General features: G+C 44.1%; 1 protein-coding gene across 1 annotated transcript in view; it reads right to left on the bottom strand.

Moving 5' to 3' along the window:
- MYO7A (myosin VIIA) overlaps positions 1-17,050 on the bottom strand; it is a 90,709-nt gene that overhangs the window by 47,353 nt on the left and 26,306 nt on the right. The window contains exons 13-19 of the mRNA XM_088140887.1: positions 16,313-16,448; positions 16,063-16,169; positions 11,234-11,290; positions 8,342-8,479; positions 4,603-4,761; positions 3,504-3,596; positions 1,215-1,309 (exon numbers count right to left, since the gene is read on the bottom strand). Of these exons, the coding sequence (XP_087997013.1) occupies positions 1,215-1,309; positions 3,504-3,596; positions 4,603-4,761; positions 8,342-8,479; positions 11,234-11,290; positions 16,063-16,169; positions 16,313-16,448 (785 nt within the window). The remainder of the gene's footprint in view (positions 1-1,214; positions 1,310-3,503; positions 3,597-4,602; positions 4,762-8,341; positions 8,480-11,233; positions 11,291-16,062; positions 16,170-16,312; positions 16,449-17,050) is intronic.

The raw sequence follows: 17,050 nt of genomic DNA, 5'->3' as shown, positions 1-17,050 counted from the left end.
ACTTTAAGATGGGTGGACTTCCCCATGGCTGGCTGGGGAATTCTGGAAATTGAGGTCCACCCATCTTAAAGTGGCCTAGTTCGAAAAATATTGCTGTAGCCTCCCCCCCTACCTGGTTTACTTTTGTCTATTTTTCTGGGTAGGGGAGCCCTCCTGGTAGAGGGCATAGGGAATGGCCTTGAAAGACAGGAGGAAGAGCTGCTACCAAGCAATGGTCAGATAAGCAGGGATTGAGCCCAGGCCAAGAAAGTACCATGAGAAAACATCTCAGACAAGCCCTCCCTAGTTCTCATGAAGATAAAGGGAGGGAGGGGGAAGTGCATTCAGACTTGCAAGATTATGTGCCAATAAAAATAGTCCTGACCTATACAGCTATGGTTCCTTAGACATCTTCAAACAAAGCACTGACTTTTGCTTTTAAGAACATCTGGGACTCAGAGACATTCTTGACAAGTTAGAAGCTAGAGGCTAATTTTTCATGCAACTTTCCCTCTCGCTGGTTTTTTATTTTAAAAATTCTACCAAAGAATTACGGTCAGGTGAGGCAGGGTCCCTGGCTAGGTCAAGATAATATTTTTTTCTTTTCTTGCCCACAACCAATCAAGCTTTGTCATGATTTCCAATGACCCTGACTTGCTGTAACAAAAGAACCAAAGGAAAAGATGGGCTGAGCCCATACAAACTCACATTTTAAATTCACTTTGGTAATAGCACCACCGTAACAAGAGGAATAACACAGATTTTCTTTCTGCTGCCATGATGCCAAACACATTGACTTGAGATTAAACACTGTGTTGTGACAGGGCAGGGAAGGATAGAACATTTTAAGAGAAAAATAAAAAAATTCTAGACAGGCTCAGCTAGGAACCTCCTGATTAGCCAATATTTTAATATTTTAAAAAGTGCTGAGACTCATATATATTTTCCCAACATCTGCTGCTTTATGGGGTGATTGGGGGGGCACCTGAATTTTATCCATAACAGAATGCAGTCTACTCCTTTTCTGTTTCAACACACAGAGGAACCAGGATAAACTTTGATGGTTAGCAACTTTGTTGAGTTCTAAAATCATGTTTAACCTATCCATGACACACAGAAGAAAGGCAATTGTGCAAGGCTTCCTTGGAAATACACAACCTTACCCACCACAAGCACAAATTATGATTCCCAGGTTACATTTCACACCAAGAAATATTAGCCAGCTTCCCAGGTACCTGTCTTTAAATCCACGAACTACTTTCTGAATGAGGATAACCTTGCCCGTGATGGCTTTGTCCCGCTCAATTTCCAACAGCATATCATGGTGATCCTGAGGGAAAAAAATACAGCTACGGGTTAGTCAAGATTAGATCTTAGCTAAATGGTGGGAAAAAGGCCTTGCAGTCATCTTGTCTGTGCCATAAAAAAACAATTCATTTATATTTCAAAATTAGAGAGGAATGAAAGAGGGGATATTACAGAGATGGAAAGTTTTGGTTTCTCACAAGCAAGGCGTGCTCTTAAAACATTATTAGTGCATTGGTCAATAAGAATTCCCCAGACCTGCCCGAGTCTGTTATCACATCACTGGCATTTAACCTCTATAAATAGCTCATATATAACACCTATTTAGAAAAACTACAATCAAAAAGGACATTCTTCCATCTTGGGTGGGAATGTAACCAAATCTCAGAATTCTGCAGGGAGCTCTCCAATGCAGTGTTTCTTAACCATGGCAACTTTAAGACGTGTGGACTTCAACTCCCAGAATTTCCCAGCCAGCCATGCTGGCTGGGGGAATTCTGGGAGTTGAAGTCACCCATCTTAGAGTAGCCTAGGTTGAGCAACACTGCTGTATACAGATATATCTTAAAACAAGAGAACAAAGTTAGGACGTCTGATTCTTAAAACATTAATGTATAGTCCCAGCACCAGTGAGAAGATCCTTCAACAATGAGCAATTGTTGCCACGGTTGAGAAACACTGCTCTAATGAAATGATAGCATTTTACAAAGGATTGAATCTTATCAAATGGTCAAGCTGTGGAAAGTGCTTGGAAAAATGGGAATCCCAGAACATCTCATTGTCCTCCTGAGAAACTTACTGTACAATATGAACATGATGAAAAAGATTGGCTCCAGGTTGGCCAAGGAGTGAGACGAGGCTGTATCCTCTCCCCTCATTTATTCAACCTAGATGCCAAATATATATTAAGGGAAGTTGGTTTGAAGATGATGAGCCTGGTTTTAAAACTGGAGGAAGAAACATCGATAGCCTGTGCTGTGCTGATCACGCTACTCTGATAGCTGAAGATGCAAAGGATCTGCAAGCTTTGCTGCTGAAGCACCCAAGAGATTTCTGACACTCACCGGAAGCACCAGCAACTCAATCCATCTTGGAATCAATCATGGAATTCCCGAATTTCATTCCAGAAAAAAAAAATCACTGCAAATGGTATGCAAATGCCAAAGTTATCAATTTCCAGAGTGGATACTTGGGTGTTCTCTCACATTCTTAGGGTATGAAGAAAACTGGGCCTTGGGTTCTGGATTTTGAAAATAACACTGCTCTTTAAAGAGTTTCTCCTCCTGTCTTTTCCTCGCTGGTTTCTTTTCCAGATTGCTGAAAATAAAACCTCACGTGTTTCCAGACTAAGCCAACTATCTGAGTGGACCTTTTGACCTGTCCATTTCCCAACTTCCTGCTCACACAACTGTGCAGGATTGATAACACTTTCTGGAATGGGAGACTTCATCAGCGTCTCTGAGAATTAGATAAGGGTTGGATTTCAAAATGAAACAACAAATTAGACTGTAGCTGGAATGGATAAATTGATTTCTGTTTTTCAGCTTTGAAGAATATGGGAACATCCAATTCTACCTCAGAAGATACCCCCATGCAAGAAATTGGAGGAAACAGCACAAAATGAGGGGGGGAAAGGGGGTGGGTTGGATTTGAGGGCCAAATAGCCCTTTCCAACTTTACAATTTGAAGAAGAACTATCTAGAACACAAAGTCCCATTTTAAGTCTGAGAAGAATTCAGGCCGCTTGGCTTGAAATGTTCATCCATTCTGACAACCAGTGGTTGCTTGGTATAAGGGTATGTAGATTGACTCAAGCTTTCATGGAATTGTAAATGGAGTTAAGCTCAAAAGAGAGAAGAGACTACCCATCTTAAAGTTGCTAAGTTTGAAAAACACTGTTTTCGATGAAATCCAGCAGCATGCTGATCCCGAGTTCAAGAAGGACAGTTTACAGAGGAGCTGCAAAATCTATACCCAGTTCAGAGAGCACCGAGCACTCCATAGTTCAACCCTGAGCGACATATATTCTCTTCTGTTGAAATCTCTACCCTCTTACTATTTATCCCCAGAACATTCCTACAAATCCTGAAGCTTAGACAGCGTTTCTCATCCTTGAAACTGAACTCTACGTGATGGCCACGGCCTCTCTTTTTTCCAGGGACCGATCTGTTCTTGCTTCCTGGAATCTCATCTGATTCTGAAATCATCTGCCACCATACCTTCAGGAAGATCTTTGTCTTGCCAATCTGCCAATCATCATCTTTGCCCAGCACAGCTTCAGCAATGCGCTGGCATGTTCCATGCAGATCCCCCTGGAAGGAACAAGTGGGCAGATTTCAAAGTCTGCACCAAGCAGGGGTTGACTAGATGATCTCTGAGATCCCTTTCAACCATATGAATCTATGAGCACAGTGCCTCTCAGCCTTGGTTTGCTAGATGTCTCTAGCCAACAATGGAGGTAGCGGGAGCATCTCATTGAGTTCACAAGCAATTTGGAGTCATTTTTACCCTACCCTCAAACAACCCTGTTCACAAACATCCCCCTACTCAAATGTTAGCCACTTCCTTAAAATGTGTAAAATCCACCAAAAGAGTGAAGGCCAACTCCCATAGCATAAAAAAATATGTACTCACATAGAAGTAAAGCAAAACTTAGAAATGTTATTTGGAAGGCTGCATTTATGCACCATGTTTAACCTGGTTGCTGAATTAACTCATTTCCTGGATGTACACAATATGCTGATTCACAGACTAACCCAAAGGTTAAATTCACACAACAGGGTTGGTGGCCAAACCAGCATTAACACGAACTAGACTTAGCATGGTTTTCAAAAGGCAAGTGCCAGATCTTTCACTGATCAAATTAGTTGTTTGAGCATAGCCTGAATGTTGAAAAGAGAACCTAGAATTTCGACCTCACCATAAAGTTCATATTTCCAAGGTCTTTCACTTAAGTCCAGATAAATAGGATTTATACAATTTGAATGTGCTTAATTTTTTACTACTTCCTAAAGCTAGCTATGGATCCCTAACCCATGTCTGACTATATCAGATTGAATGAAGATATAGTAAGTCCACATTTACTGCTGGTGACATCAAACCACAATTCTCATCATCTTACAGGAAGCACCAAACCAATGTCCTACAGATGCCACCGTTATTATTTTCAGCCAGATTTGGGACGAAAGGAACTAGGCGTGTCACTTTGGAAAGGCTGAAGTAGATTATAAGGGTTCATGGGGAAAAAACAGGTTATGGGAAGGATTTGAAGAGATGAAGAGAATAGTTGTTTAAATGAGTATGGTTATTCTTCTCTACCTGCTTGTAAGCGGGTTTAACTCCTGGCATGAGAACCCGGTACCGGTCGACAAATTCCACAAAGGTGTACCGGATTGGATAGCCAGCCCTGCGGATCCGGATGGTTTCCATCATCCCAGAATATCTCAGCTGGCGGACACAAAGCTCCCGGTCAAATAACTACGAAGAGAAAAAGTGGCCTTTAATTTCTCGTGATTACAAAGAATCACAGGGTTGGAAGAGATTCTTGGAGATCCCCCTTCCCAGGGCAGGAATCCTCAGACCATCCCAGACAAATGGATCTCCAACCTTGGCTTGAAAACCTCAAAGGATGGAGCACCCACAACTTTGGGGGCAGGCTGTTCCACTGATTCATGGGTCTCGTGGTCAGGAAATTTCTCCTTATTTTGAGTCTGGATCTCCTTCTTCCACTCGTTGGTATTTGTCCTACCTCAGGCATCAAGAGGAATAAATGCACCCCCTCTTCTCTGGAACAGCCCTCAAGTGTTGGAAGACTGTAACTGGGTCTTCTCTTCTTTAGGCTAAACTCACACAGGCCCTTGAAGCCTTCCTTATAAGGTTAGCCTCCGATTCCCCCAAGGGACATCATAAAAATGTATTTTACATAGAACTTCTCATTGCCAGAACAGGGATGGACAATTTCTATATAAGAGAATGAAAGAACTAAGGCGTAAGAGAAAGAAAGGCAAATGGGAGGTGGCCGAGAATGAAGAATTCGGTCTAATGGGGTGAAATACGGTAAGAAGGTGAGAGAATGAATGTTTTAAGAAATAGGTTGGCAGCAAGAATGGTTTGATAATTGCCGCCCAGAGTCCCCACTGGGGGGAGATGGGCAGGGAGAAAATAAATAAATAAATAAATAAATAAATAGGGGTCTCCCATGACGGAGGGTTTCAAGCAAAGGATGCATAGCCATCAGTTAATTTCCCAGTTAGTCCACAAGGGACCATTCTAGCTCTATTATCTCTTGGCTATATCCACTGGATCACACTACCTCCAATAATTCCTCTTCAAATAACCTTTTCCACTGCGCTCGTTGCAAAAACAATCTGTGCCGTGAAAATTCACTTTCAGGAAAAAACACAGGCACCTAAATAAAAAACCAAAACCGGCTTCCTTTGTACCGACCCAGGGCGATATATCCTCCCCGCGATGTCATCCTGCGAGAGACAGATATTTTCCACTCTTTATTTTAGTTTCCTGAAGTTCTGCTTCCTGCTGTTCTTAGCACTTGCTCAGGGAAGCATCTTCCTTCCCAAAGAACTGTTTTCGTTTTAGTTTCTACTGACCCAGCCAATTTCTTATTTCACGGTCAAAGGCCTTGCGGGATGGGAATTATGGATGTTACAATCCAAGATAGTGGTAGGTGGGGGAAGTGGGTGGGCTTAATCCAGAGTTGCAGTCGAGAAGCAATGGACAATGAAGAAAGAACCTGTTATTGTAGCCTTTGGCAGGCTACAGATCTAGGCTGCAGATCTACAGACAGCCACTAGGTGGCGGTAAAGAGATAAACTACATTTCTTTGCTGCCCCCTTTGGTCATTTGAATGTTTGCATCTCATCTTTTAGATACTGTAATTGCCAAAAGAAATTTTACTCCTGAGGAGAAATATCCCCTCCCCCACTCCTCAGAAAAAGACTCTAAGTAGCGTAAAACATATCTTGATGCACCATTACTAAACCTCTCTATGCATTCCCAAATAGCAGGATCCATTTCCACAACCTACTCTGAAGTTTGGGGGAAGCGGAAGGGATCCTACTGGCTGTTTTGCAGAACTTTGCAGAACAGAGTGGATTAGCAGAAAATTAAGCCACAGGCGAGGCCACCAAACAGATCGGTAATAATTTGTAAGGCCTGAGCGAAATTCTGTGTGCAAATCCTTTAAAGGCAGCCCTCTGACCTTGGACTACTGCAGCAAAGGGTTTCACTTTCCTTTTCTTGGACGTCTGTGCAGCCATTTCTACTGTGGCAGATTGTGACTGGCCATTACGACTGTCATTGGGTGCTACTGAAGACTAACTGCCATAGGCTGGTTATTTGAATAAATATGGGCAAAGTCTTTGGAGCAAAGTTCCTCTTCTCAAAAGGTGACTAAAACGAAGCAAGAAAAAAATCCATGCTGAGGGCTTAAAATCAGGGTCCAGAAAACCACTTGCAGGACCATACTGGTGTTTCACGGAAGGCAAAGAAGAAACTAGAGATTGTTGTTGTTGTTGTTCAGTCGTTAAGTCGTGTCCGACTCTTCGTGACCCCATGAACCATATTGCGCCAGGCCTTCCTGTCCTTCACTGCCTCCCTGAGTTTGCTCAGTTTCATGCTCACTGCTTCAGTGATGCTATCTAACCATCTCATCCTCTGCCGTCCTCTTCTCCTTTTGCCTTCAATCTTTCCCAGCATCAGGGTCTTCTCCAAAGAGATCTCTCTTCGCATTAGGTGACCAAAATATCTGAGCTTGAGCTTCATTATCACTATATTATCATTATATTATCATTATAACTAGATATATATCAGTCTATTTTGATAATATGCTAGATTCACAAGTGTTTGTTCCTAACATCATTTTGCCATGTTTTCATATTAGTTTGTGTACCAATTTTGCATTTAAATACAAATGCCTTTAAACCGTTTCTGAACAGATTTTTCTGTTCAACCACACATTTTCCCTACATGTCTGTTGTCAAGATTCTTCTCACATCTTCTCTCAAAAGGTGTGTTTTAGGAAGGGCAGACTTCAGGAGAAGGGCCCAAAGGATAAATTTATTCCAGCTTACATTTTCCATGAGCATGTATGCATCAGCTTGATTTGTTTAAAATGTAGGTCTACATGAATAGGAAAGAAGATCCAGCAGAAAGATATGGGGGGACACCTATCAAGGAAAGGAAAGGAAAGGAAAGGAAAGGAAAGGAAAGGAAAGGAAAGGAAAGGAAAGGAAAGGAAAGGAAAGGAAAGGAAAGGAAAGGAAAGGAAGGGCAGGGCAGGGCAGGGCAGGGCAGGGCAGGGCAGGGCAGGGCAGGGCAGGGCAGGGGAGGAAGAAGGGGGAAGGGGAAGGGGAAGGGGAAGGAGAAAAGAAGGGGAAGGAAGAGAAAGGGAAAGGGAAAGGGAAAAGAAAAGAAAAGAAAGAAAGAAAGAAAAGAAAAGAAAAGAAAAGAAAAGAAAAGAAAAGAAGAAAGGAAATGAAGAAAAGAGAAAGGGAAGAGGAAGGAAGGGGAAGTGGAAAGAAAAGAAGGAAGAAAGGAAATGAAGGGAAGAGGAAGGAAGAGGAAGGAAGGAAGGGAAGCAGAAAAGAAAGAAGGAAGGAAGAAAAGAAGGGGGAGGGGGAAGGGGAAGGGAAGGGAAGGAAGGGGAAGGGGAAGGGGAAGGGGAAAAGAAGGGAAAGGGAGGAGAAAGGGAAGGGAAAAGAAAAGAAAAAAGGAAATGAAGGAAAGAGATAGGAAAGAGGAAGAAAGGGAAAGTGGAAAGGAAAGAAGGAAGGGAGAAAGGAAGGAGGAAGGGGAAGGAAAGGAAGGAGGGAGAAGGGGAAGGGGAAGGGGAAAGGGGAAGGGGAAAGGAAAGATGTAACCACAGAAAACTAAACGCATAAAATTGGGGCAGGAGGGGGGAATCCGAGTACAGCATTAAGAGGACTCCCCGCCAAGAACCCTTCCAGGCTCCCAACAGACGCGGAGTGCCCCCTGCCACGTCGGAAGCCTCGTCCCAGAACGCCCCTCCGAGCTGCGCCCCCCCCCGCGCCCCACTCACCATGGGCCTCTTGTACTCGTTGGGCTTGATGCAGCGGACGAAGAAGGGCTGGCAGACGCCGAGGGTGCGCATCAGCAGCTCCAGCGAGCGCTTGAACTGGCCGCTCAGCGTCGGGGACCGCTTCCTGGTCTCCGCGCCCTGCAGAAAGAGCGGGGCGGGCGCGGCGGGTCAGCGCCGGGAAACCGCGGCCGCGGCTGGGCGCTTCCCCGCGGCTGGGGCGCCGGGAGCGCTCCCAACACAGGAAACCTCTTCGGCCCAGGGCGGCCGAGCCTCCCGTCGTCCAAAAAAAAAGAGGCCGAGGACGCTCTCACCCCCGTGGCTATTTTAGGGGGCCTTTGGGGCGTGAAAAGCCCCCCCCCCATGTCTTTGATGCTCCTTGCTGTGATTTTATGGAGGTTCTACTCTGGGAGCGGCTGCAGGGCGGCTTCATTCATCAGAAGGGTACTCCTTAGGTGTGCTAGGCTTGGTTGTGACTTCTGAGCCGCTGAGATGCTCCTGGCAGGAGCCGAATGGGGAGATTGGTAAATTATTTAAACAAAGGGGGGAGAAAGGGAAGTGGGGGACAAAAAGATGTGTTGGGATGTCATCATCCAAACTTTGCTCCTTACGCACCTGCGTGCAAAGTTGAGTTGCACTCAAAGTACAGCTGGCTCGGTTTCATCAGGTCGGGGTCACCACGGTGAGGAAACAACGCTTAGGGAAAGAGTAAATCTGGGGTGCTTTATGGTTCACCACCCAGAGCCTTAATGGATGGGGTAATGCCAAATATTGTAAAAGAAAGAGATCAAATACATTTCCAGAGGCAGAGCTTCTGGCTTCTCACTGCCGTGCGGCCAAAAATTCTCCTGCATCTTTTTCACTCCTAGTTCCTATCGAAGGGACCCACAGAGAATTCACTTTTGAAACTTCTTTCAAAGGAGAAGGAATTGGGGTGAAATGCTGATGGGGGAATTGATCATCTTGCATTTTACTTAGAGATGCAGTAACCGAGGGAAGCTATCAAGTCACCTCGCAGGAATCAGGAAAGCTCGATTTTCAATCTCGACAGCCAGGTATACGGCAAGGAAAAAGAGTTCAGTTACAGAATCTTGGAAACTAGATACAACTATACTTTAGCCCCACTTTTATCAGTGAGGATATTAAAGCAGATCTTCCTTGATGACTCTGATCTTCTTTCTAACTCGCTCTGGATTTATGGGGGAAATGGCTACCCATTTATGAAATACGAAGAGGAGGTCCATTTGTTCTGGTTTGCATCGCTTTGCAAACATCCCTTCTCATTCCCAGGCTCAGCGAATCCCATTACAGAAGTGCAGATGTGTCCTCACCAAATGGTATAGTCCTCTCTCCAAATGTCAGCGGCTAGCCTCTATGCAATCCTCAGGAGAAACCCCAGAAGCAAACTCTCCCTAGAACCCTTTCTTAGCTGGGAATGCCTTTAGACAAAAAAAACCTTGCATTATGAGGTAGGTTCGCCACCTTGAGTTATTTATAAAAATAATAAAGGCGGGATAAAAAAAAATCTAAATAATAACAATAATTAGTGTGCCCTGTGCCAATCCCAGCCATAAAAGCAAGCTCCCAAAAACGATGCCAAGAGAAATGCAACAGAAATTCTCAAGTACCCTGAGAATAAGAGTGAAAAGCAGAACCCTCCTCATCAGAAGAAAACAGGCTTGTTTTTGTTACGACACATGTACAAGGGAGGCGAAGCTTGCACCAGAACACTTCTTGAATCATTTACCCCCCCCACACACACACACACAACTTGCCTCCCGCAGACACCTCTCTTGACAGGGTTCAATGTGTTGTGTGAATGGAACATTTGCTTGCTATAGTTTACTCTCAGATAAAACATCCTGAAATCACATTGCCAACTGTATATTATGAACTATGCCTATAAATACAAGGTCTTTTACTAATACATTAATACATTTGGGTTTTTAAACATTTTAGGTTAATGCCTACTAACTTCTTTTTACCTGCCAAACTCTTTTATCCTATGCTTTGTTTTGATTAATTCTGTACTTTGCAATTTATTCTTTTGGCCATAACAAACCTTAGTTAGTTAACATTTGTTGGACCTAAGCATGTGATGGTTCAGAGTCAGCAGCTCCAAACACTTTTCCTTTAAATAACTATTACCATGATAGAGAGGACAGGTAACCAGGTTAAGGAAAAATAAGAGGGTCAGTAGTGCTTCAGACTTGGGTGCGTTCATGTAATGGACTTATCTGTGGACTTGAGCATGATTTGTTCAGTTAGGCCAGTGTTTTTCAAACTTGGATGCTGGCTGGGGAATTCTTGGAGGGGCAGTTCACACATCTTAAAATTGCCAGGTTTGAAAAACACTGATTTAGACTAACTGTCTATGTCTGGCACACTGAGAACTAAACCAATCACATGTGCTGACAACAATTTGTAGTTTGGTGGGTGTGTTCAGTGATAGCTTTCTTGTCTGCTTCATCATGGTTTAGGGAACAAACTCTATTTTGTAAGTTTGGCTGACCTCCTGAGCTATGCATTAACTGCACAGAAAGAAAGGGGTGGGCTCGGCTGGGGGTCAGTGCAACGTGTGAACACAGCCAGCCTTCATCAAAGCCAGCATCCAGGGCCACGTTAGCCAGGCCCTGTGGAGCTGAAGTCCAACCCATGTAGAGGACACCAGGTAACTGATCAAAAACTTCAGCTCTTGAATGTTTGGTCCCCACAAATTATTTCCAGCAGGGAAAATTTCCTTGCTTCTTGCAAATGAGCCCTTCACTTCCTTGTAATTTATTTTGTCTTTGCTTGAAAAGCATCTGTTGCATGTGACCCAAGGAAAAGCAGTAATCCAGAAAAAGTGGGCAAACCCAAACACACCCCAGGAAGGACTGGCAGAACTTATTTTACCTTCAAACTGGACGTTGGCGACTGGGCAAAGGTAGTGGACGGACAGCCACAGAGAAACTACAGGAGAAGAAAAGGAAAATAAAACAACAAAGCAAAATGCAGAGAGAGAAGAGAGGAGAAAAAAAGTGAACAGGAAGAACTGCCCTTTGATTAAAGAAGGGGACACTTAAATAGAAATAGATGCAGAGGTTTGTGAACAACCTACCCATGGAGGTCTCCTTTGGTGCTCCCCAGGCTTCCTGCTGCTCCTGATCTTTTTAGTTTCTGGAGCTTCCCTCCCAGGAGAGTCTGACAAAAGTGGCCCAAAAGGTGAAGATGGGGGCCGCCAAGGTGCACTTGAAGCTATGCGCAATGGTGCGGTTTGAAGCTCTGCTCTTTTTTGAAGGGCAACAGGGAGAGCTTTGATTGCACTGTTGGGGCTACCATCTTGACTCTTATGACTATAACCTTTATGATCATTGCCAGTGTGCTTCCAGGTGCAATTCAAGGTGCTGGTTGTCACCTTGAAAGCCCTTCATGGCTTGGGACTGGGTTACCTGAGGGACCGTCTCCTCCCAGTTGTTTCTACCCATACAGTTCGGACACGTTACGGGTCCCATCAACCAAGGAATGTCAGCTGATGGGGACAAGGAGACGTGCCTTCTCTGCCTTGGCCCCTGCCCTCTGGAACATTCTCCCTCCAGAGATTAGGATGAGCCCAACCCTGTTGGCCTTTCATAAGGCTGTGAAGACCTGGTTATATGCCCGGGCCTGGCATATCTATGGCAACAGTTTTACTTGGCAACCATATATATTTATTTGTATTGCTTTAATTGTTTATTGTTTTATGATAGTACGCTGCCCAGAGTCACTTGTTGAGATGGGCGACTATAGAAATCAAATAATAAATAAATAAAATAACCTGTGGACACCTATCTTCCATATTCTAACCAACTCTAATTATCCATCCCCTACTGTTGCTCTCTAATTACATCTTCTTGTCCCATCAGGTCCAGCAGGAGGGGCATGCTCTGAGTCGTGTCAGCCAAGGAGTGTCATCTGATTGAGGAGAGCCTTTCTGTCACAGCTCCCACCCTGTGGAACATCATCCCACCGGAGATCAGAGGGGGCCTGGCCCTGCTGGCTTTTCACAACGCCCTGAAAAGGTGGTTTTGCCAACGGGCACGGGGACCTGGGAGTCTGGTGGGGCCGGTGTAGGGGCTGTATTGATGGTTACAGATGAACGTGTTCATCTTGGCTCTGGATTTTGAATGATGTAATATGCTTTTATGGTTCATAGTGTTTTTATTGTTCTAAATGGTTGTATTTTCACTGTTTTTATATTGTTTTTAACTGTGTGCCAGCCATCTAGAGTCATATATTGAGATGGGCAGCAATATAAATTCAATGAATAAATGAATGAATGAATGAATGAGTGAGTGAGTGAACAAGTGAATGAATGAATGTCTTTACTACCTATGGAGGTGGTAAGCCCTATGTTTCAGAGTCAGCCATGCTTTTCAACATGATGTGCCCAACCAGGAGCACTGCCTTCTGACAGCACTGTTTTAAAAGCACCAAAGGCTGGGTGGAACAGACCAAAAGGCATTCTTCCACCAGCCCTGCAGGGACCAGCGTGAATGCCTTTCGGAAGTGTGCAGGCACCAGCATGATTCCAGCTGTGTTCTCCACGTGCTGCGTCTGATTCTGGAGGATATAGACCAGTGTTTCTCAACCTTGGCAACTTTAAGATGGGTGGACTACAACTCCCAGAATTCCCCAGCCAGCAAGGTTGGCTGAGGAATTCTGGGAGTTGAAGTCCACCCATCTTAAACTTGCCAAGGTTGAAAAACACTGATGTAGATGGAATCAACATAGTCTTAATCTTCCGTTAATGCAACTCTTGGGTTCTAAAAGCCAGGCACTTTGGTGGAAGAGGCACTTCCTTTTATCTGTGTTGAAACTCCATCATTCAACAAATATGGATAACCTTAGTTTGCAATCTTACAAGAAAGGGGGGAAAAAAAGCATTGTCCAGTTCAGGCAGTTTGCAATAAAGACCATCAGCTGAGCTCCCATCCTTCTGACTGCATCTATGCAGTCAAACTCATGGATGTTAAAATCATGGAATTCAAAGGGTCATTTAGGACAATGTTTCTCAACCTGGGCAAATTTAAGATGGGTGGACTTCAACTCCCAGAATTCCCCAGCTGTCAAATCCATTAAATCCAATTGCCAGTGCAGGAAAAGATTTCTCATTGCCTTTTTCCAGAATGATTTTTGACTTCCCAATCTAAACCAACATTCCTGGGTTTTCCTAATGGTCTCTCATCCAAGCACCAACCCAGTTTATTGTCGGATATCAAGCCAAGATCAGCTATGAAGATGTTTTCTACAGCAGCTAGATTCAGTTTGGAACTGTGGAACAGAGATCTCAGTCACTGCATTGCAGCCTCATCTTGGAATTGTATAGGCTGGTCTCTACTAACTAACAAACGGGCTAATGTTTTTGCCAGGAAACAGCTTTATAAGAGGCTGCAAGTCAAGAAACACGGAGAATAAGGTCCACTGGTAAGATGAAAGGAAGCCTTATGGGAATAAATAAAAAATAAAGTGAAACGCCCCGTGAGTAGCAGCCCAACTCCTGGTGACTTCCTAGACCAGTGCTTCTCAACCTTGGCAGCTTGAAGATGGGTAGACTGAAACTCCCAGAATTCCCCAGCCAGGGGGGAAATCCCTACTTTATACTGACATAGCTAAAGACACTTTGGGGTGGGCTAGACCCTGGATGAAAGCAATGTTGTGAAGACACCAACATGGAAGAGAGGCTGCTGGGGCATTTTCATGCCTGTGTCAGCCCTTCGAGGTAGGCCAGGTCAAGAAACAGGAATTCCAGGAATGCTACTTTATTGTTGTAGGGTAGATTAACAGAACCTTAAAAGTTGGCCCCAAACCTTGACTGCCCCCTTTTTAAGGACAACAAGATCAAGGTGGGGCTATGCTGAGTCTCTCTCACACTTTTCCTCTCTCGCCTCCTTCCCATGGCCAGAGCTAAATTGCTCTGCACACAATTAGATGCAAATGAGGAACCGCTTGATATGCTACAGGCCTCTGATTCTAAAAGTGCAATGTATTTCTGACATGGCCGTCCTGGAATCAATGTTGGAAATGACCGTAGTGGTCATCTAGTCCAACCCCTGACCAGTGCAGGATTCTGCTTTACCCATAAGCCACTGCCACTCTGGAAGGCAGCGTGCAGGCAACACACTCTTTCTGAGTCAGAGACGAATAGGCTACACACATGCTGCTTTTGTTTCCTGACTCTCTTTTGTGTGGCTCTGCAGCCTCCGATGATTACACAGGTAGTCCTTGCTTAATGACTGTTCATTTAACGATGGTCCAGAGTTACGACAGCCTTGGGAAAAATGCTTTACAACCCCTGCTGTCCCATGATTGCGATTTGCAACATTTTTTACGATGGTCGTTAAGCAAATCACTGCGGTTGTTAAGAGAATTCTGGCAAAAAACACCCATTGGGGAAACTAGATTCGCTTAGCTACCATGTGATTCACTCAACGACCATGTGACTTGCTTAACGACTATCGTAAAAAATGTAAAATCAGCTCCAATTCGGTTAACAACCAAATCACTTAGCAATCTAAATTCCGGATAGCAAGGACTACCTCTACCTTTCAAATTCAGTGTAAACGCTCCAAGTGTTTTCTGGGGAAGAAGGGCAGTTTTCTGCCATTTTTTGAAGAAAAGCATAGGGAAAGAAAAAGTGTGTATGTTTGGAGATAAGTTTAACTTAACTAAAAGAGTTTTTTTCTTTTTTAAAGCCCCCTTAAATATGAAAATCCAAGCCACATCCATTGATTCAATGCCAGTACGCTGCCTAATTTGGAAGAAAATTAGGAAAAACCATACTCCTGGCCATCACAAAATTGCATTAGAAAAGATGCCAGTTGATGTTATCAACACCTTAGAATGCAAAGTGGTGCTAACTTTGGAAATCATTTGCTTATGAAAGGATAAAGAGAAGAAATACTCAACTATCTTTCTCAATAGCATCAGTTAATCAGGGGAAACTCTATACAAAGGAACTATTCCAAAGATGCAGAACATATGGTTCATACATTCAGTGGAAACTAAATTCATAAAACTAAAGGTACATTTGTCATCTGAAGCCGGTCACATTTTAAGTTTCAAACGACTAGATAGCCCTTGCGCTTTTGATGTCTAGAGGAAGGAAGTGTGCTTTCTAAAGGATCCACTTTTCCCTCATTAAATCCAAGGAGAACCATTTGGTTAAAAGCAAGCAAGCAAGCACCCAATTCCAATAGGAGAGAATATCTGTAGCTCAGGGATGAACTGTGGAGTCCTTGGTGCTCTCTGAGCTGGGTGGTTTGCTTGCAGACATTTCACAACCCAACTAGGTAACATCATCAGTGCTAGTGAGTGTGGGGTTTGATCCCTGTTTATATACAGTAGCTTGCTCTGCCAGTGTTGGTGGGAGAGGGGTTTTCTCCTTGGTAGTTCCTTGTTTAGAGTATTGTTTTCTGCTTGTTTGTCTGGTATTAATCCCTGCTTATCTTAACCTCCAAATGTTATGACTATCAAAATCATGCATGGATATTTTAAGGGGACTTTTGCCTCCTATGCATAATGCATTTACTTTTAGAGTTGGAGCCAAACTTCATCACAGTTAGAGTAGATCCAACGAGATAACTAAGGCTTAAATTAGCAGTGACTAAGTCCCGTGAATTACGACGGATCTGTCTGAAGATATGGTTGGTTCTCCGCTTAACCACCTGTTCCACCCACCGCCGAGTGTATCAGAGATACCTTACCATGGCTACGTCAGCCTGGAAAATCTGCTTGATGAATTTGTTTCTTGAGGAATGAACCAGCTGGATAATATCCCCATGGAGCGTGTCTCTGTTTTTCTCCAGAAACCCTGATGACAGAGAAGAGAACCACTTGAAAGAGATCTGGTTTCTATATTAGACAGAAAGGCCGTTTCTAAGTCAAGGACCTAAAACAAGTCCTGTATCTCAGTCCTGCTCCAATGGAAGCTCTGCCCAAAAAGCGAAAACATACCTTTTGTTTCATAGTATACCACTCCAGCAAAGTGGTTGATGCCAAAATGGGTGTCGTGATTGTTTTTCGGAGGAATATAATTGATGTTCAGTTTGTGCTGAGAATTCAGCTTGTGGAGCATCGTGGCATCCGTTCCCTGCATCGGTGAGAACAGGACAGCCCCAAATTAGGGTTCCCAGGGTCCAAACAAGGCTTTTTCTGCAACTCTGACACCACTGATCTGCAGCGTAAACGTATAATGGCGAAGCGTCCTTGCAAACAGTGGGGTTGGTACCACACGCCTGACTGGGTTAAAATAGCCTTGGGTGATTTATACGGGCGTATTGGTGGGGGGAGCTGTACCCTTGTCTTGGCTTTGGTATGAACGGGTCGTCGTGTTATGTTGTGAGTTGTCAAACTCCCTTGCAGGCTGCGAGCAAATCTGAGGAGGGCTGCAAAATTGGGGGTGGGGGGCTTGTGCACATAAATCTAGGTCCCTGCCAGAATTCTTTGTCCAAGCACAATTAAGAGGAAGCTTAAGTAGAGTACAGGACAGGAGGGGTTCAGCTCTTGGGGTGCATACCGATGGCCAACACATGCAAAGCAGGATTGCTCCCATAACTGCCCCCCCCTCCTGGTCAAACCAAACGCCAAGTCCAGATGTTCTGCAGTTGCTTCTCTACTAATGCTGATCCGAAACGAACGTGGAACAAGAAACAGAGTGGCTGCCTCAGAAATAAAACCTAGATATCAGGAACG

The sequence above is a fragment of the Python bivittatus genome, unplaced genomic scaffold (assembly GCF_059951505.1).
Source record: "Python bivittatus isolate LINGU-HERP-01145 unplaced genomic scaffold, Pbiv_v1 ctg000340_np1212, whole genome shotgun sequence".
Lineage (NCBI taxonomy): Eukaryota > Metazoa > Chordata > Lepidosauria > Squamata > Pythonidae > Python > Python bivittatus.
This window is presented reverse-complemented; position numbering and strand designations above follow the sequence as displayed.